Below are 19,629 nucleotides of genomic sequence, written 5' to 3'. Positions count from 1 at the left end.
TTTGGTGTCTTTTCTTAATCTTCTCACAAGCATGCTGTATGGGCTCCAGGCTTTCTCAGGCCCCTTTGGGTTCTCAAAGGTTCTAGAAGGTCCTAGCTATCCACGAAGCTTCCCAGACCCAGTAAAGGATGGGGTCACATCAGATCCCCAGCCTGTATCTGGCCTGGGCAAAGTATTCCGTCCGCAGCACCAGGGTTCAGCTCGGTGTCCAGTCAGACCTTTGCCTGATCTATGAGTGGACTGCTGGAGCCTACAAGGAGGAGCATGGAGACCCAGCTGCCTCCTGCAGAGGTCTTAGATGGCTGAGGTGTGGACAGAGCCAAGTGGGGATTGTTTCCCCAGTGGGTGTTCTGTCCATGGGTTTCTGAAAGGCCAGCAGAGGCCAGGAGAACAGAACTCATGGGGCTTTGTACAGTCTTCAATTTGCACTCCTCACTTACACAGGGGGAAAATGGGGTCCAGAGTGGAACATGGATACACCAGATAGCACAAGCCAACAGCCACCAGACTGAGCCTGGAATAAGGCAAAGACTTGCTATTTTCTTGCCTCCTGGCAACATGGAACTGAATTGGGCTGGGCTGGGCTGAGTCAGCATGGATGCAGGGAGTGATCATACCACACATCCCTAGCAGGGCTGATTGTTGTGCCCTTTTGAAACTGCAAATGTCTCACTGCCCCATCTCCCATCTCGGAGGTCTGCAGAAGCCAAGAATTCTGAATGGGAACCAGACTGCAGGAAGGACACGCGGCAGGCAGTGAGACAAAGGGTCTTCCCTGATCCTTCCATGCACTCGGTTCCTGACAGGTAGAGGCCCCACAGCTGCCCTGAGTGTGGACAACATCCTGTCCCCTTAGCTTAGACACGAGAGGCCATTTTGGACCCAGGTCTCCTAGTAGGAGGTGTGTGGGGAAGTGACTCTGACCTTCCCTTCCAGGTCTCTACCCGAGGAACTGTGGTAGCAATGCCTCACTGTTTGGACAGTTGAGGAAGGAGTGAGATTGCCTGTATGAAGCATGAGGGAGGGGTCTAAGAAGAGGCAGGGAAAGCTAAAACCAACCCACCCACCTGCTCCTTATCTGCCAAAGCCCCAAGACAAGGGTCCCCTGGTCTTCCGCAGTAGCTTTCCCAGATCTATTCCCATCCTGTCCAGGAGAAAGCTTTCACAGTAGCAGAAGTCAAGGAGAGGAAGATCCAAAGCCAGATGTCCTATTCTAGCAGGGAAGATGGCGCCCCATTCAAAAGCAATGGAGGGGCTGGAGTCAGGAGCTCTGGCTCCTCTTGCAGAAGACCTGAGTTCAGTTCCACACACTCATGTGGCGGCTTCTCATCACCTGTAACTACAGTCCCAAGGGATCTGATGTCATCTTATGGCCTTCGTGGGTACCAGGTATACACATGGCACACATATATACAAGTAGGTAAAAACTTGTACACTGAAACAAAATTAAACCTAAATCTTACAAAAAAGCAAACAGCTGAGTTCCGCTGCAGTCCAGGGAGGGCTCTGCAGGCTCCTGTCCTCCCACATACCCGTCCTCCACTGCAGTCCAGGGAGGGCTCTGCAGGCTCCTGTCCCCCCACATACCCAACCTCTGCTGCAGTCCAGGGAGGGCTCTGCAGACTCCTGTCCCCCCACATACCCGACCTCTGCTGCAATCCAGGGAGCACTCTGCAGGCTCCTGTCCTCCCACATACCCGACCTGCAGTGGGTATGCTCAGGTCAGGCTCCACTGTCTCTCTGAGCCCCTGAATCCTTGCTGGAACTACAGCCACCAGAGTTCACGGCGCACTCCTACAACAGCACCATTCTGTGCTTCCACGCCCTCTGTGGGATGCTCAAACACAGGCCCCAGGCTCTACTAGGGATGCACCTCAGGGGTTGGCCCTTGGCAGAACTAGTGTTTCCCCTCCTTTCATCCAGAATCAAATGAAAGAAAGAAAGTCATGGCTATGTGATTAGGAGATTACTTTCTAAACGCCATTTCTTTAGATTTTCAGAACCTGAAACATCTGTTGGCCTGCAGAAGTATGACCTCCTTATGCCTTAATCTGCATATCCGCTAACACAAAGCACACAAGCCCTGCAGGAGGCCAGGGTTGATGGCAAAGTCTGGTCAGAATGTGGGGTGGGGGCACTGGGAGTGGGGACAGCATGACAGCCATGGGATGGGTGAAGGTACCACCCAGCATCTCTCCCCGTCCCTTTAAAAGCTGACTTGTAACATGTGAGTCTCCCAACATGGAAATGTGAGGATGGGAGCACCCTGTCTTCTCAAGGCAAGGCCTTCAATAAACTCCATTTCTGTCCCCTCTCATCTTATGAGCCTTGGCCTTCAAGTTGGGAGCAGCTCGGCCTGTGTCCAGTAGCGAACTGCTGGGACTTCTCTTTTACCACCAACCAAGTACCCCTGGGACCCAGATATTGATCTTGTAGGGAGCACCATGCAGGACTCACTCGAGTCTCTGTGTGAGATGCGGGCTACACCCATTTCTCTGTGGGGACCTAAAGCACAGAGAAGTGAATCAGGATTTGAACTCTGCTCTGCCTGAGTTCGCTGTGACTTCAGACTACTTCTCTCGATTGAGTCCAGGATTCTGACTTCATACTAGGGTCTCCAGGTGGGCCAAGATATAACCGTACACACCCAGGAGGCATTGCCCATGTTCTTTCCTTTTCTACATCTAAACAGGAAGAAGGAACTAGAAACTAAGACCAAGGGACAGCAAACAATGCTCTGAGATGGAACCAAACCAACCCCCGCGAGATGCCACCCTTGAGAAGAGCCTCAGAGCTGCCGCCAGGACTCTGAGCCAGATGGATCTGATTCAGCCGCCAGCTCACTGGTTCTCCTCTCTGCCCGCCTGCTGGAGGTTGCCTCCAGGACAGGAGAAGATGAATGTGCCCTAGATAAGAAGGCAGGCTCTCCTCCAAAGGCCCAGTTGATGGCTTCAAACACACTCATCAAAATGAACCAAAGTAACAAGAGTTGAGGGACAAATGCTTCATGACAGACCACGATCCCAGAACAGAACCAGACCAGCGGAACAGGCAGTCATGGAGAGCCAGATGCCAAGGGTTGGCCATCCGGTGATGGTATGCACGTACCTTTCTCTTGTTGGCTGGGCAAATATAGAAGTTGTCGATGACAGTGGTGACACCAGGCTGGAGAGTAAGCTTGGTGTAGGTTGTCCCAAAATCTGAGGACCTATGGGAACAGAAAGACAATTGTCAACACATGTCCCCCAGGGGGAGGCTTTCCAGCACCATGGTATTTCAGCACAGGCAGAACTGAGACACCCACTGCTGTCCTCTTCATCCTCCTAGGGGAAGCATGTCTGCACTCCAAGTGCAAGTGAGGAGCCTGGGCTCCCCTGCAGACAGCAGGTTCGCGCAGGTCTACAGCCCAGGTCTGGAGTGAGAACCAGAAGTCAGAACTTTATTTTTTTGGCGGGAGTGGGGGAATAGAGACAGGGTTTCTATGTGTAGCCCTGACTGTCCTAGAACTCACTTTGTAGGCCAGGTTGGCCTTGAACTCAGAGTTTCACCTGCCTCTGCCTCCTGAGTGCTGGGATTAAAGACGTGCTCCACTGCCGCCCAACTCAGGAGTCAGAACTTCTTGATCCTTTCATCTCTACGATGCTCCACAAAACCCTGAGGATCTATTCCATTTTGTTCACCTCAAAGATGAGCGCTAGGCATCAAGGGGACAGTGTCTTGCATGAGGGACCACTCAGCTGATAAGCAGCAGACTCGGGGTTCAAACACCGGTCTATCTGACGCCAAGTCACAGCCCATTCAGTCACTGACTGAGCTGAGACCCCAATGCTTTCATCTGCTCCTCCATTGCCTTCTCTGAATGCTCAGCTTCACCAGGAGCATCCAGGCTCAGGCTGACCCCTGCCTTGAGCACAGAACCACAGGACAGCAGGGAGAAGCTTGGTACCTGCTGGGAATGAGATCCCAGGACCTGGGCCACCAGGAGCTGTCCCAGTGAGCTCATCGTGAGAGAACAGGTCAATAACTCCACACCACCTCTATTACGTCCTCCCATCCTGGCCCCTTTCCTCCGTCTCAGAGTGAGGGGAAGCCGGCAGAACGTCCCAAAAGCTCTCTGAGCACTGAAGCCCAAGGCCACTGAAAACAGGAGGGAGAGATGCTAAGGCCTGTGCTGTTATTCATGATACATCAGACCACAGAACCACCTCTGCACTGAAGTGGAAGTCACAATGGCTTCCTATGACAACCCATTCAAACATGTGGGAACTGGGGCTGGAGAGACAGCTCAGCAGCTAAGAGCCCTTGCTGCTCTTTCAGAGGATCTGCGTTTGGTTCGCAGCTCCCGTATATAACTCTAATTCTGGGGAATCCGAGGTTTCTGTCTTTCTCGGGCATCTGCATGCATGAGCGCATACCCACACGCAGATACACACCTACACACAGATTAAAAATAGTAAAGATTCACCTAAAATATGTGGGAACTGCAGACTGTGTCGAGTGCACTCACTGGGGGAGTTGGGCTGGACGGGGGCTCTGGCTTCGGTCAATGCTTCTGCCTAAGAGCTCAGCATCACCTGATACCTGGGCTTGACTCCTGGCTGTGATGCTGCCTGCCTCCTGTATTTGCTGTGTGGCATCAGCAGCATCTGCCCTCCTCTTGGACTGCAGGGAGGCTGGAGGAAGCCAGGGCTTCTTGCTCTGGGGCTCAAGTGAGAGCCCGAGCCCCTTTAGTGTAAATAAATACTCCACCCCCTGGAAGCCAGCATTCAATCCCCTACCAGTCTGTGCTCACTGTTCCTGTAGAGCTCGCTCCTCCCCCACCCCCGCCCCATCACTGGCTTGGTGGCCACAGGTCCCCAGTGTCCTTTATAAACCTCAGGGTCACAAGGTCCCATACGAGAGACAGCCCAGTTCCCCATCGTCCGACCCTCAGGATTGCCCAGCAGGGGTAGGGTCCCTGGGGACCATCTGGGGTCCGGTTTCTTCCTGCCTCCCTAGGAGGACTAGGGCAAGAGAACAAAGATGCCACCGTGCGCCTGCTGTCTAATCAGGCACATTTGCTCTCCAAACCGCAGAGAATTGATTTTCATTGGTGAGGGGAAGTGAGAGGCCCCATTAGTAGAAATCGATCCACACGGCCCAGAGCCCCGTAGAAACAACGGTTGTTTATAAGCTCAGAGCCGGCAGCCTAGTGCAGCTGGGTCTTCCCTGGCTGCCCTTTCCAAGACCTGAGCCTGCCCCCCAGCCCCTCACAGCCCACACCTTCCCTCCTGCTACCCACCGCCTCAGCCCCAGTCCACCAGTACAGCTTCTTTTCTGTCCTCTTCACTACAGAAGCTTCCCGAAGCTGAGAACTCCAGGACACCTGTGGTTGTGGGACAGCCTCGGAGAGTAGCATCCAATGACCACCACTGTGGTCCAGGACACCTGTCAAGGGAGGGAGGGAGGCACATGCGAAGGAAAGTAGCAAAATGCAACCACACCGGAAGAGGAATAGCAATGCAGAAACCAGGGAGACCCAGGAGTAGTGAGATCACTGGGCCAAAGACAGGCGCGGACAGAGAGACACACAGAGATCTGAGGGAAGAGGAGGAAAAAGCACCTGCCCCTGGTTGGCCAGTAGTTTTGACAAGACATTGACCAAAACCATGAGTGAAACATAGCTTTCACAAATGTCTTCAAGATAAGCCAAGGCCATACTAGAGGGGTCACATGGAGACAGAAACAACGGCTGGAGGGCTACAGCCCCCAGGAGCAGAAGGAAATGGAAACAGATTCCCCATCAGCTCCCCAAAAGGAAATAGTGCCAAGATGCCCCCTTTTCTCAGGCTGGAACTTCCAGAACTGTAGAGGAGTCCTTTTCAGTTCCTTAACATTGTACAGCAGCCTCAGGACACAGATGTGGTATCCAAAGGGAGAGGGGAGCACAGACAGAGACACATGTGTAAGGGAGGGAAATATTGACAACAGACAGACAGACAGATAGGGAAGCAATGGAGGAGAGAAAGGGACTGAGGACAGAGAGAAAAGAGAAGACACTGAGACAAATTAGGAGGAACAGAGGCACAGAGAGGGCAGAGACACAAAGAAAGATACCTGAGTTAGAGATAGAGGAGAGGGTGGAAGAGTCAGACAGAAAAACGAAGAGTTGGGTGGGGGAGACAAGGAGGCAGCAATGGAGCTGAAGATCCAAGGGACCTGGGAAATGCTGAGGGCATGTTAACAAGGACACCACAGTCCCCAGCTGCCCTTCAGACCCCAGTCACCTCACCCAGCCTGACCTGCCGACCCCTTCAACCCCACCTTCCATCCAGAGTCTCCCTGCCCTGTCAGGCCCTTCCTGTCCATGTGCCTTGAGACGCTCCTGGGCAGGGTAAAGGCTTAGAGTCGGGGAGGCGCACAATGCAGCACACAGCCTTTCTCACGAGGGCCTGCCAGTCCTGTGCTTGCTGGTTCAGAGAAGTCAGAAATGGGGCTCCTGCGGCTAAAACAGAGGTGTTGGTCTCCTTCGGGGTCTGAGAGACAGTATGTTCTTGCCCATGTCACCTGCTAGAGCAGTGATTCTTAACCTGTGGGTTGCGACCCCGTTGGGTGTTGAGTATCAGATATTTAAATTATGATTCATAAGAATAGCAAAATTACAGTTATGAAATAGCAACAAAATAATTTTATGGTTGGGGGTCACCACAACATGAGGAACAATTATTAAAGGGTCACAGCACTAGGAAGGTAGAGAACCGCTGGAGGCTCCTTCCAATGCAGGACTTGTGGCCTGCTTCTGTCTTTGAAACCTGTCCCCAGGGTCTGCGTCTATCCAGACATCAACCACTTTCGAACAAAATTCCTCCTCTCTTGGTCCCCATGACTCAAAGCACAAGTGTCACCTCCAGGGATCCTCAGTTCCATGTGCCAAGTCGCTTCCACCGAGTGAGGAAACCTTTGTACAGGTCCCAGGATTAGCATCTGAGTAATGCCATTCTGTTGTCATGGAGTGGGCGTGTGAGCTGGGTCTGGAGTATGTGTAGGGCTATCACAGGCACAGCACACAGCAGCTGATGGGCAGGAGTGAGCTTTGGGGAGCCGTCAGGTCTGGAGCGATCAGAGTGGATTGGGGGAGGGGCAGCAAGGGGCTGGATCCACTTTACAATGCAACAGTCGCTGGCCACTTGAGGCCACAGCACTTGGAACGTGGTTCATCTGGCCAAAAGGCAGAAACACTTCGAAACGCTGATTTCAAAGGCTCAGGGCCCAGAAAGAATGTAAAACACCTCATTGTCAGTTTTATGTAGATTACATATTGACATACTAATATTCTGGATATATTGAGTTAATTAAAATCATCGCTGAAATTAATTTCACCTACTCCTAGTTTTAGTTAATAGACTTCATTTTATTGCAGGTTCCAGATCGCCACAAAACTATGAGGTAAGCTCAGTTTGCCCATGTCCCTGGCTCCACCCTCTCTACCACTACCTTCCCTGCCATGGAGGACACATTTGTCCCAAGAATGAGCCAACACAGATGCCACTGTCATTGTTCTGATGAGGGCCTGCTGGCCCAACAGACTTAACATGACAGGTATTCACCACCACTGTGGCATCAGGGAGAACAGAGTCTCTCCATCGCCCTAAACACCCTCCAGGCTCAGCCTGCTACCCAGCTGCCTCTGGTCCTGCAGCAGTACCAAGCTTTTCATGATTGCCAGTTTTGCATCTTCTAGAATGTTCTGTGGCCAGAGTCCCTTAGCAGGAGCCTTCCTTCTTTCTCTCATCCTTGTGCTTAGATTTTCTCCACATCTTTGTCCCTATGTCCTTTCTCTTTCTATGTGACCACCAGAGCCTTCTGTACAATGCACACGGCCCCTATTCCTAACATGCTGGGTTGGGACTTCATGTCTGGACACACATGACATCAGGAGTGCCTCCGAGAAAGGGATGGGGCCTATGAGGGAAGAGTCCTCACCTGGAAAGCTCTGTCCCAGCAGACCAGCTGTGTGACCATGTGGGGTCTACTTAGAGGGTGCCTAGGGCCAGCACGAACCGCACAGGGTTTTTCATTGCCACTATGTCGCTGCGTCAGAAGGACCATGGAGGCTACAGTTGGAATCAGGAGTTCAGACTGGGGGAGACAGGGCCCATCCTCAGGAGGGACAGTCGGACAGTGACTTGAACTGAACTAGGGTTTGGAATATGAACAGAGGCAACACAGGTGACAGGGAAGCCAAGTGACACTGGTCAGAAAGGTGCCTCTCAAGAAGGTTGAGATGGGAGTCAGGACAGCCCTTGCTGTGGACAGGGCCATGCTGGAGACGGGATCAAGTTGGGAGTGACCCTGGGCTCTGGGCTACCTCCTTTTGACCCCTCTCCTTTTGACCTTCTTCTCACCCATCCTGGGGAGGAGTCCCACCCTGGGCTCAGTCCCCACTGCTCCGAGCTGCTGGAAGGGGTCAGCATTGTTCTCCTCTGAGACACTGAGGGCTGGAGTCAGCAGCCTCTTGAGGTCCCAGCAGAGCAGAAGCTGTGACTGATGTCTTTAACCTGCGGGTACCTCACACCTTTCAGCGACTGTCATCTGGCCCTAGCCCTGAGTCTCCAGCAAAGCAGCAGTTGGATGGGTCCTCATAAAGTCTGTTACGGGAGGCTGGCCTGGATGTGCCTTCCCAGGGGGCAGTTCTGCCCATGCCCACCCTCACCATTCCCATGGGCATCCGCTTCTCAACCAAACAGACACACCCAAGGACGACAGGTGTCCAAGAGAGATTCACTCCAAGAAGCTCAAGGGACCAATGCTAGTGACCTGGGTGACCTTGGTCTTGACTGCTTTCAGAAGAGGACAAAGCATGAACACCTGCTCTTTGGAACACTCTGGTTCCTGCGAATGAGAGGGTTGCTTGGGCAGAGGTCACCTTAAGAGATGGAGGACCCTGCCCCTCTGCAGGGTAGGAGACCTCATCCCAGGAAAAGTTGGCTTGGTTTTCACTTGGTCTGTGGGAGGCACATGATACTCTGAAGCAGGGTAATGGCCCGAATCACTTGTCAGTCGGTCCTCATTGTTAGGAGGTGGAGAAAATAAGACTGAGAGGGGACAGGGACTGTCACATGTTCCCAAGAGGAAAACACAGTAGTTTCGCCTGGTGTTTCACAGCCGCGTTTTTAACCCATGGTGTTTCTCTCCAAAGAACAAAACCAAACAATCGAAACTGAACCCCACTTAGTCCCATAGCCCAGGCTGGTCTCAGATTTGTGGTTAGCAGAGAACAGCCTTGAGCTCCTGACCTTCCCCTGACCTTCCCAAGTGTTGGGATCGCAGATCAACGCCACTGCATTCAGTCTGAACATTGTATATTTTCAAAGCTACACACACTGCAGGACTCAAGTAACCCAGGTCATTCCTGCTCTGGGAAGTGGGGAACGTGGGTAGGAAGAAGAGTGAGGACGGACAGGGCGAGTGGGTGGATGGGTTAGGGTCTCCAGGTGGCCTCAAAACCACCACAGTCTGGGGGCTTCAACATCAGTTACCATATTCTCGCAATCCAAGGGCTCAGAGCCTCCAGTTCCTGCGGGCTCCAGGTCTCCAGGGCTGTATCATCCTAGTACCTACTTCTGTTCTCACATGAGATTTGAACCACAGGTCTGGAGCAGCATAAAGACCCTGTGCTGGTAAAGCTATGTTGAGGGGTTCTGGGCAGACATGGGTTTGGAGAGTATTTGTTCAACTCACATAGGCAGCTGTGGCTACTGAGCACGGACTGTTCACACGGGTGACCACAAATTAGATGCCCATGGTTTCTGACTCTTGTTTGTAGTTCCCACTGTTCACTGATGACACAGGGACAGGCAGAGAGGATGGTGATGGAATGCCCAAGAGGCCTGAGGTTTCCCCAGCCCCCAGACAGTCTTTGATGCTGGAGAGAAAAGCACAAGTCACAGGAACACTCAGGACCGAGGACCGTGGAGCCCCTGCTGGGACCTCTGAAGGGCCAGGGAACGTACAGACACAGGGCAGCACAGAACCTGGGTGTCTGGAGCTCCTCCAACCCCTTCCCCAGGCTGGCTGAGGTCTGCTGGCAGCAGCCAGGGGTCAGCCGTGATGCAGAATGCTTCAGCTGCCATCCGGGCAGTGACACTGAGAGTTAAGGTCTCAGGCCTCAGCATGAGTGGCACTGGGCTCAGCCTCTGCCCCAGGTCAGGGTGGGCTGGACAGAAGGAGGGAAGGGATGCCACAGCGTGTCCACATGGAGCTCAGCTTATCTGCTTGCTGGAACTGTCTCCTAGGGGACCCCGAATGCAGGCAAAGAAAGGGAATGACATTTACAGCCTCAGATAAGTCTGGGAACTAGAAGACAAGTTGCCTCGGTGCCCAGCAAGCAGTCTCGGCCAATCAGGGTGGGACCCTTCAGCCAGCACTGGGTCGAAGGCTGCCGGATCCAGTGACAGTGAGGTTGCCATGAACCTCTAAAGGTCCAACAGCCAAGCGCACAGCTGACTGTTTGTCAGGCTTCTGTGGTGGTGTTCTGGGTGCCAGATGTGAAGGCTGTGTGAGCTTAGGCTAGCAGGCTTCCCTCTCTGGTCAAGCTTGCCATTGCAAAAGGGCTGGGGTGGTTGTGACAGGATTTATGTCTATGCACCAGCCTTGACATTAAGTGTGTCTGGTTCCTCGGGAAGGGTGTGAAGGAGGAGGAGGGAGCAGGGAGGGGACACTAGTACTCACAGAGTATCTCCCTCCCCACAACAGGCCACACCCTTAGGTGACTTCCTTGCTTTCAGTATCCAGACTGTCCAACGATGTATGGTTTTTCTTTTTTCCCCATTTTCAGTAGTGCTGAGACAATTCTAATCTTCATTCGTTCAAATTAAAAATTAAAAACCCAGGGTCTAAAACCGGGCAAGTAGAAACACGGAAGGCGAGCACAGTTGGAAAATTGCTATTTGTGAATCAGCTGCTTAATTGCTGAGTGTTTGCACACATTCTCTTTTTAAAAATGATTTCATTAAGCCATTTTCATATTCTATAATTATTTCACTGGTGGGGCACATTTCCCCCTTCCCTCCCACCACGAGCCCCTGTTTTCACACTCAGCTCCCACTACTAACCTGAAAATCACACCCAGGTATGAGAAAGGCACACTTCCTCCTGGCAAGTGTTCCCGGGCCCTCCCAGTGAGGCCACCTGCACGTCCCGTCCCAGGGTAGGGCCTGCACTTGTGTGGTGCATATGTATATGTATGAATATGTATATGCATATGTACATGTATATGGAGAGGGTCCAGGGTGGATGCTCGTGCCTGTCCTGAAAGTGGAGAATGGAAGCAGAGGCAGCATCCTAGAAAAGCCAATGTTGCCCAGGGCTGTCCCGCTGCCACTCAACCGACTGTCCTCTACCTTCACCAAAGTGCCGATGGCTGGCTGCGTGCACCTTATGCTCCGTGAGATAATGAGATAGTGAGGAGTCTGCATGTGACAGCCTGCAGGGGACCTCCAGGTGACCTCGCATCCCTTTGGAGACAAGCTCCAACACCTGCACTTTGTATACAAGGAAACAGAGGCCAAGTAGGGGAGGAATGAGGACACACCAGCAAGCACAGACTTGAACCTGGTCTCTGGGCAGAGGTGGTATATATTGGAGATGTGATTCCTGGAGAAGCTGGTCCTAAGATTCTGTCCTGCTCCAGAGGACAGGAAATCGGCTGTGACATTAGGAACAGGTGAGGTACTGACAGGCCATGGACCACTGGTTGCTCAGGGGCCTGAAAGCTCTATAGACCTACCAAGAGGGAGCCCTGATTCCTACTGCCCTGGAATCTGATATCCTAATTAGCCCTTCCAGGATCGGTTGGGGACAGGGAGCCACGACTATAGAGGATGTCTTAAGGGTAATGGTGCCATTCAGAAAACTTCTGGGATGTGGCTTAAGAGACCTAGTATGAAATGGGAACGGGGTGTTGGCTAGTGAGGTAGGAGGCAGGAAGGGATGCAAGAAGGATGGGGCCAGGCAGGCCACCAAACATATTCTTCTGCTCACAGTGAGCTATGGCCCCACAAACCTAATCATAAATTGAAAGTATCATAAGTAAAAACTTCAAATATAGTCTAGCCTGCCGAACACCCCCGGAATATGTGAGCTGAGCCCAGTCAACTTCAAGTATACTCATCACACTCCTATTAACTTTCGGTGGCAAAACTCATTTACAAAGCATACACTATAAGGAAGTGTTGACTGTTTTATATAACTCATTGAGTACATGGATTCAGAAAATACTGGCAGCCCAGCCCCACAGCCTGGATGTTTCTTCTCTTTGCTTCCCAGTGTTGACAGAGAGGTTCCTACATATGGCCAGCCTGGGAAAGATCAAAGCTTGCAGTGTGGTTTCTACGGAGTGCCTCTAGCTTCTGCCACGTCATGAAACGAAAACCAGACCAAACCGAACAGCAACAAAATAAGTTCATTGGACTCTCCTGATACAAGGGGCATCTGCAGTCTGAGAGAGAGAGCACAACCTCCCCACTTGCCCCGCCCCCAATGTGCAAGCCCTGTGCAATGGAAAGAAGGAACTGCAGAGGCATCCAATTGCATTGAAACATGGTTGTGGCTCCCCTGTGCAGATGAGGAAACTGAGGCACGGGAAGCCTGGTGGCCCAAAGAATAGCAACCTCAGGACTCTCAGCAGAAGTCAGGTATCAGCTTCAGGTATGTCCCACCAACTTGGGACTGAGGCATGGCATGACTCCCCAGACCCCCAGAGCCTTCCTGATGCCATGTCTCACCCAGCAGGGTCGGCAAAGGCACCCTGATACCTGGTAATGTACCAGCAGCTGATCAGTGGGCACCTTAACATGGGAGCAACATGCCATTGTCTGGGAGAGTTGCTGTGGCCTCAGGACTCCCCCTAGTCCAATACTGAGCCTTGAGCAGTTCAGCCAGAGCTGGTATGGGATAGAAGGGGGATGCAGGGGACACTGGGGGCTCCAGTTTTCTTAGGCCTGCACTCCCAGAGGGTAGTCCATCTTGTTGGCCCAATCACCAGGCCAGGCAGGCTTTCGACATATGGCTGTGGCCTCTGCCACATCTGCTATGGCACTGAGTGTGCCAAGTGCTGTGAGGTTTTCTGGCAGACAGCTTTGGAATGAAGTGGGCTGGGCTGACCAACATCACAGACTCCTTTAAACCTCTGCTTGCAGTCCAACCAGTCCCCTGGGATGGAAATGTGGTTGTGAACTTGGTCCAGACAATTTGGCTCCTGGCCCTGGAACCTCCTTTATACTGAGAACTCAATCCTTTGCAAGAAACCCTTCTGCAGACTTTCTGAGCATGTGCTATGCTAAGGCCTTGGGCTGGAGCAGTGGGCAAAGAGGTATTAGGTACCATTGGGCATGACTGCACACTGTGGGAAGATCTCAGGAGTGCCTGTTACTGCCCAGACCCCTCTTCCATGCAGGCCCCAGGCCTCCTCATAGGCAGCACTAGAGGGGTTAAACTCGGCTAGGCAGGAGCCTCAAAGACCCTCTGCACAGTGGCGTCAACTGTCTTTCTGCCAGACATGCGTGCCTCCAGGGCCGCACACGCACAAGGCTGAGTCAAAGATGAGATGGGGCTAGAGAGCAGATCCCAGGGTCCCAGGGAAGGTGTGGGGCCCCCTGGAGCCTAGGGAAATATAAGGGTCTTTCAATAGCCAAAGGTGGGAACCACAGGGTTACCAGTACCCAGAGAAAGTGCGGGCATTTCCAAAGGCGCAAGGAAGGTATCCCTTGAGAATATAGAAAAGCCTCAGGTGTATGGGGGGGCCTGGGACTTGGGGACCTGGCAGAGGAGCCACAGGAGCTGAGAGAAAGGGTCAGGCATACGGGGGGACATTTCTCAGGGGTTCCAGTGAGGATGATCCTGGGCCTGACAAGGCAGGCGAGCTGTCCTGGGAAAGCAGCAATGAAAGGACGGGGGCAGAAGTGTAGGCAGGAAACCAGCTGCGGAGGGGGAAGTCGCAAGGGCAGAGTGTGATGACACATGATAACACAGTAGGCCAGCTTCAAGGCTACCACGTGCTGAGACCTTCCGGGCAGTGGACCCCTCCCCAACCCCCTTTGTGACTGAGGCCTAACAGTGTGCTCTTCCCATGCAGATGAGGAGACACAGTAGAGGTGACATTGCTTGCTTGGTCACCAAGGATGAAGTTAGACTCTGGGGGAAAGGGGCCTGAGTTCTCCGTGGTGCCTCACAGGTTTTCAATGGCATGGTGGAACTTTGACAAAGGCGCTGCCCCCTGGCAGTCTTCACAACTTTCCTGCCACCCTCCAGGCCAACTGAGGGCCCTGTCCCAGGAATCACCTGGCTTCCCTTCCTAGCACGGATCCTGCTACTGCTGCCCACCGAGCACATGGGCTGTCACCCTGTGGCGGGGTTCCTACTTCCACAGTTGCTCTTGCCAACCTAAGCTGGGCACGCCTCCAGGAACCCAGGCCGAGACCGTGTCCCCTTCCAGCCCACAAGAGGAGGCAGAGACCCCAGTGCCAAAGCCACTATCTGTTGTGGATTCTCAAAGAGGGGGTGTCAGCGACCCTAGTGATGACCCGGGCAGCTCTTGTGCCAGGTAGAGATTGTCTTCATTGACCCTGATCTGATAGGCTGGAAATATACAGTGTTTATCCGTCTGGGTTTGATAGGGAAGGCCACGCCAGTGCCTCCTAGGAATGGCCAAGCTTGTATTACCTGGAGGCCAGCACACAGTCACCTTTCCGAAGAGTAAGACAATGACGCAAGAGGCAAGAGAGCACAGAGCACACTGACCATAGGCTCCTGGGCCCGAGAACTCCATCCCCAGACCAATGGCCCCCATTCATGACTAGTATTTCCTTCCCAGAGGAGACAGAGGGGGACTAGCATTCCCTGGGAAGATAAAACAGCAAGCACCCACAGGGAGTTGAAGCACCCAGGGAAGGCCATGGCTCTGAGTGTGAGTTTTCCCTTTAAGGTCCAGCTACAAACAAGCAGGAGATGAGCGTGGTCCTGTTCATTCGAGAGAGCACTTGCTTTCCCATAGAGCACCATCTGCACACATTCCTGGGCTCCTGGGGGGCCCAAGGCCTGTCAGTGCTGCAGCATGAAGAGAGCAGGCACTTCCCAGAAGACAGTGAGCACCCCAGGGCTGTGTCACACTCCTACAGAGGCCACAGGGACCCCGAGCAGGTCATTCAGCTTGCTGGTCCTCAGGACCTCTGCTGTGGAATGAGGTGAACCATGCCTTCCCCCGAAGAGGACCAAGTGAAGTGAGCCTCCAGTCAGAGACTGCCCAGGGCACATCCAGCCCTCTATGGAGGATTGTTTCCATTGTAAATTGACACAGAAGGGTCCAGCATACTGAGCGGCACCCTTCCCTGGGTAGATGGTCCTGGACTGTATAGAAAGCTAGCTAAGCATGGGTCTATGGGCAAACCAGAAGGCAAGCCAGCAAGCAGCATTCCTCTGTGGTTTCTGCTTCAAGTTCCTTCCCCAATTTTCCTCAGTGCTGGACTGTGGCCTTTCCTCCCCTGAGTTGCTTAGGTGGTGGTGTTTGTCACAGCAACAGACTCAACCTAGAACAGGTCTTCCCAGGGAGGTAACACAGAGCAGAGTCTGGAATGTCTAGAGGGTTGGTGGGTCCCTGTGGGGATCAAGGCAGAAGATCAGCACCTGTGAAGGCCCTGAGGTGGGACTGCATACCCCAGTGCCACTCCTGGGTATGCTGCGGATGGAACAGGGCACACAGCCCTGGCTGCATCACCCTCTAGACTTTGCACACTCCATGTTTTAACCTTAGCTAGTCTTGGAATGGGAAGTCACGTGCCCTGCTAGCAGAGGTTAGGTAGGAGGACGTTATGCAGCAGGGCTGTGGGCAGCTAGGCAGGGCAGGGTTGCTGGCTATCCTGAGGTCAGCAGCAGGGCTCTCCTCAGGCAGGGCGCTGAACACATGGCAGAGGGAGATCTACCTGTTCCCGGGACCCCAAGGAAAGGGAAGACCCTGAGTTGCAATGTCTGTGAAAACAAGCAAGCTACTATGGGAACCCTCTTCCCAGACCAGCAGCAGATTGTCTCCTAATAGGGAACCCATGCTAACTCGGAAAATAAATAGCCTCAGAGATCAGAGGCGGCACACTTACAGTTCATTACAGTAGACCCACCGTCAAGGGTGGACGGAGATCAGCGGGATTATGTCCGCCATGGCAATTAAAATTAAAAAAGGAGTATTTTGAGAGACATGCAATTCCGTGGTCCCTGAAGCCATGGTGGCACTGCCTGCCAGGGCTTGTGGCTTGGAAGGACAGCACTGTGGTTAGGGGCTGATTTCGTTCCTCATGAAGGCTGCTCTGAGCTGCTCTCCCACCAGGGCCTGCCTGTGAACAGAGCCAGAAAATGTCCCACTGCAATCCTGGGATGCCCATGGTGTGAGAGGCTCACTCGTGCCAACCTTCATCCTAGGGCCATCCTACAATGCCATCCTCCTTTACCACCACTGCCAGGCCTGTCTCATTGTCACTCCGAGAGCTTCAGGTTTTCCATGTGAAAAAATGGCACCAGTGTCCATGTCCTCTGTGGGGAGGGGCATATGGCCAAGAATAGACTTGAAGGCTGGGGTGAGGCTTGAGGGAGAGTGCAGCTCTCATATCTGTCCAGAGTGCAACAACCAGAAAAGAATAATCTCAGAAGTGTTCTGTGAACAACACGTTCATCCTGACTGCACAGCCTCTCTGCAACCGCCCCTTTCTCTCTCCCTGCCCTGCACAGAACCCCACCCACCACCTCTCCAGCAACTTGTTGGCAGCTTCCTGTTGCTCTATTCATGGAGGGTTCTGGGGAAAACTGAGGGTGGGAGAGAGTAAACACAAGAGTCTTCTCATCTTCTGTGCCAGAGTGTTCCTAGCAGGGGCCACGCCCCTCTGTGTTTTCAGATCCTACTGCACAGCTGTTCTGAGTATGGTCTCTGGTTGTTGGCCAGACTCTTGAGCTGCAGGACCAACCCCACCTTCCTGGTCTCTCTGCTCCAGCTACAGTAGGGAACATCATAGTTCAAAACTCAAGGCCACCTCTCTGTCCCATAACTCTCTCTGTCTTGTCCACACCATGAAGTCAATTCTTTGATTTGTGTGCTGGAAATAGAAGGTAGAGGACTTCCTGTAGGGACTTGGTGTTTGGCATTTGATTGACATTAACAATTACCACGGGCTGCTGCGTGAGGGGATGTGATGCTGCCGCATTCTCTCAGGGGTGTATGTGTGTGAGTGTATGTGTGTGTATGCACGCATGCTCACATACATGCATATACATGAATACAGTAGTTCTCAGAAGCCAGAGGCATCAGATCTCCTTGAACTCTCCAGAGTTAGAGGCCGTTGTGGGCTGCCTTACTTGGGTATGGGGAACCAAATTCAAATTCTCCGGAAGAGCAGTACACACTCTTAACCACGATGACATCTCTCCGACTCCAGCTGTTTAATTTTAAACATAAAGTAGAGCTTTGCCAATAAACACACTGGGAGGTGAAGGAGTAGCCAGATTCTTCAAAGCAAGGAAACCATGTTTGAGTCAGTGCCACTTCTGCGGGTCACTGACCTCCTAATGATTTTATGATATTCTTCTCTCCTTGGACTACTGGCACAGAAGAGATGGAGATGCCACGCATCAGGGGGCATTATTGCTGAGCACCAGGCTGGCTGTCCATCTTTCTAGCTGGTTTCTGAGCATAGGAATCCCCCCGCCCCGACACACACACACTTAGGTGGAGAAGCAGGAGGCCTGGCTGTGAATCTGAACTTCTGCTTCCAGTCCTGGCTTTGCAAACCCATCTTCCATGATCAGGCTCCCCAGGTATGTCCTGAGCCCCAATACACAGCCTAGGGATCATCTCCTCACTTTGATGGTCCTGTTTATGAAAGAGCACCAGCTTGGCCACTTCACAATGTCTCATGATCACAGCTTTGCTTGCTCCCTGCCTGGGCCCACGTGACTTTAGTAAGACAGAGCTGACAGACAGCATGACATGGGACAGGCCTGTAAGCAGAAGCCAGCCCCCACCCCCTCTGTCCCCTGCAAGCGCGCAGCCCAGCCAGGTTCAGACCAAATGCCAGGCTTGCTGCACAGCCCACACCCGCCAGGGAGACCGGGGTGACTGTTCCTGCCGTGTAATTACAGTGGGAATTAGGAAATCACCAATCCTGCTGTCAGGTACGTAATTAATTTGGGAAATTTAATTGTGCCTTAGTCGGGGAGGATTTCCCCAGTGGAGATAGGCTTAGATAGGAGAGCAGAGATGGAAAACACCTACACCCTCCTTCAGTCTGGAGAGGCACAGAGGCCGAGCACACAGTGCTAGGCGGCACACCTCCACCTCATCCATAGGGAAACTGGGGTGCACAGACATCTGCCGCCTTGCCCACAGCCCAGGTGTTTGAAAACACCTTGCCAGCAGCAACGTGCTCCAGGCAGGACACAGCAGGAGACCCAATTTTCATCCTGACTGCTGTTGTCACCCTGACACTGGGCGGCCACATCTCAGAAGGGCCCCTCTTCCAGGTGCTTCATCCCTCTCAGTGTGATGCCCAGCCCACATCTGGAGGTGCCTGACGACATCCGAGGAATCTTGGTGCACATAGGGAGTACTAGGGACCTCCTGACATTGCCTATGGACTCTCCTTGCTCCTGCCTTGAGCCAGGGCCACCATCAGTTGAGCCCAGTGTCCCAGAGGGCTCTTCCAGGATGCAACCTGTGGAAGCCGGGTCTCCTCTCAGTCTGTTCCCCACCCCCAGCTTCAGCGTGATGTCTTTCCCCATCACCGTCCATCTCAAGTCTGAAGTTTGGGCTCCAGGGACAAAGACAACTTGCATGTGTCAGCAGGTAGGACAGAGAAGGGTGAGTTAGCCTGAGGGATAGATGCAGGAAGATGGGGCTCGAGGCTGCTGGGGCCTTTCATTTGTGGTACAGAATAACCCCAGTGCCAAGGGTACCTGCGCTTCCAGCCCTCTCTCAGTCCCTGCTGCTCTAGGTTCTCCAGGCTTGAGGGGGTTTGATTGACAGTGGCTCTCATAGGCTCATATATCCAAATATCTGGGGAAGGATTAGGAGGTATGGCCTTGTTGGAGGAGGTGTGTCACTTGGGGGTGGCCTTTGAGGTTTCAAAAGCTCATACCATTCCATTCCCAAAGTGTTTTCTCTCCCTCCCTCTCTTTCCCTCCTCCCCATCCCTCTCTCTCTCTCTCTCTCTCTCTCTCTCTCTCTCTCTCTCTCTCTCTCTCTCTCTCTCTCCCCACATCCCCCCATGCTTATGGATCAGGATATAAGATCTGAGCTGAGCTACTGCTCCAGGGCCATGCCTGCCTGCTGCCACCATGATGATCCTGGACTCTAACCCTCTGAAATCGTGAGCCCCAAATAAACTCTTCCTCTATAAGTTGCCTGCAACAGAAAAGCAATGAAGCAATGAAGACAAGGCTTTACCCCTGGCTTTCAAAGGCAGCCTTGCACACAAACCGGATAGCCCTGGAGCCCAGAATGCCTGTGCTGACACTTGGACACTGTCTTCATATACCGGCAGGGTGGCTCTCAAGTCTGTAGGACGCTATAGACTTGAGCATGGTGGGGACACAAAAATCCAGAAGGCAAGAGTG

The 19,629-nt window shown here is 52.9% G+C and overlaps 1 protein-coding gene across 3 annotated transcripts in view; it reads right to left on the bottom strand.

Annotated features, from left to right (window-relative positions):
- Positions 1-19,629, bottom strand: part of Sorcs2 (sortilin related VPS10 domain containing receptor 2) — a 378,161-nt gene that overhangs the window by 138,033 nt on the left and 220,499 nt on the right. For all 3 annotated transcript variants that reach the window (XM_087909089.1, XM_087909090.1, XM_087909091.1), the window contains exon 3: positions 3,109-3,208. In XM_087909089.1, coding sequence (XP_087765215.1) covers positions 3,109-3,208 — 100 coding nt within the window. The remainder of the gene's footprint in view (positions 1-3,108; positions 3,209-19,629) is intronic.

This window comes from Myodes glareolus, chromosome 8 (assembly GCF_982192425.1).
Source record: "Myodes glareolus chromosome 8, mMyoGla1.1, whole genome shotgun sequence".
Classification (NCBI taxonomy): Eukaryota; Metazoa; Chordata; class Mammalia; order Rodentia; family Cricetidae; genus Myodes; species Myodes glareolus.
The sequence above is the reverse complement of the archived record's forward strand: the minus strand, read 5'-3'. Positions and strand labels throughout refer to the sequence as shown.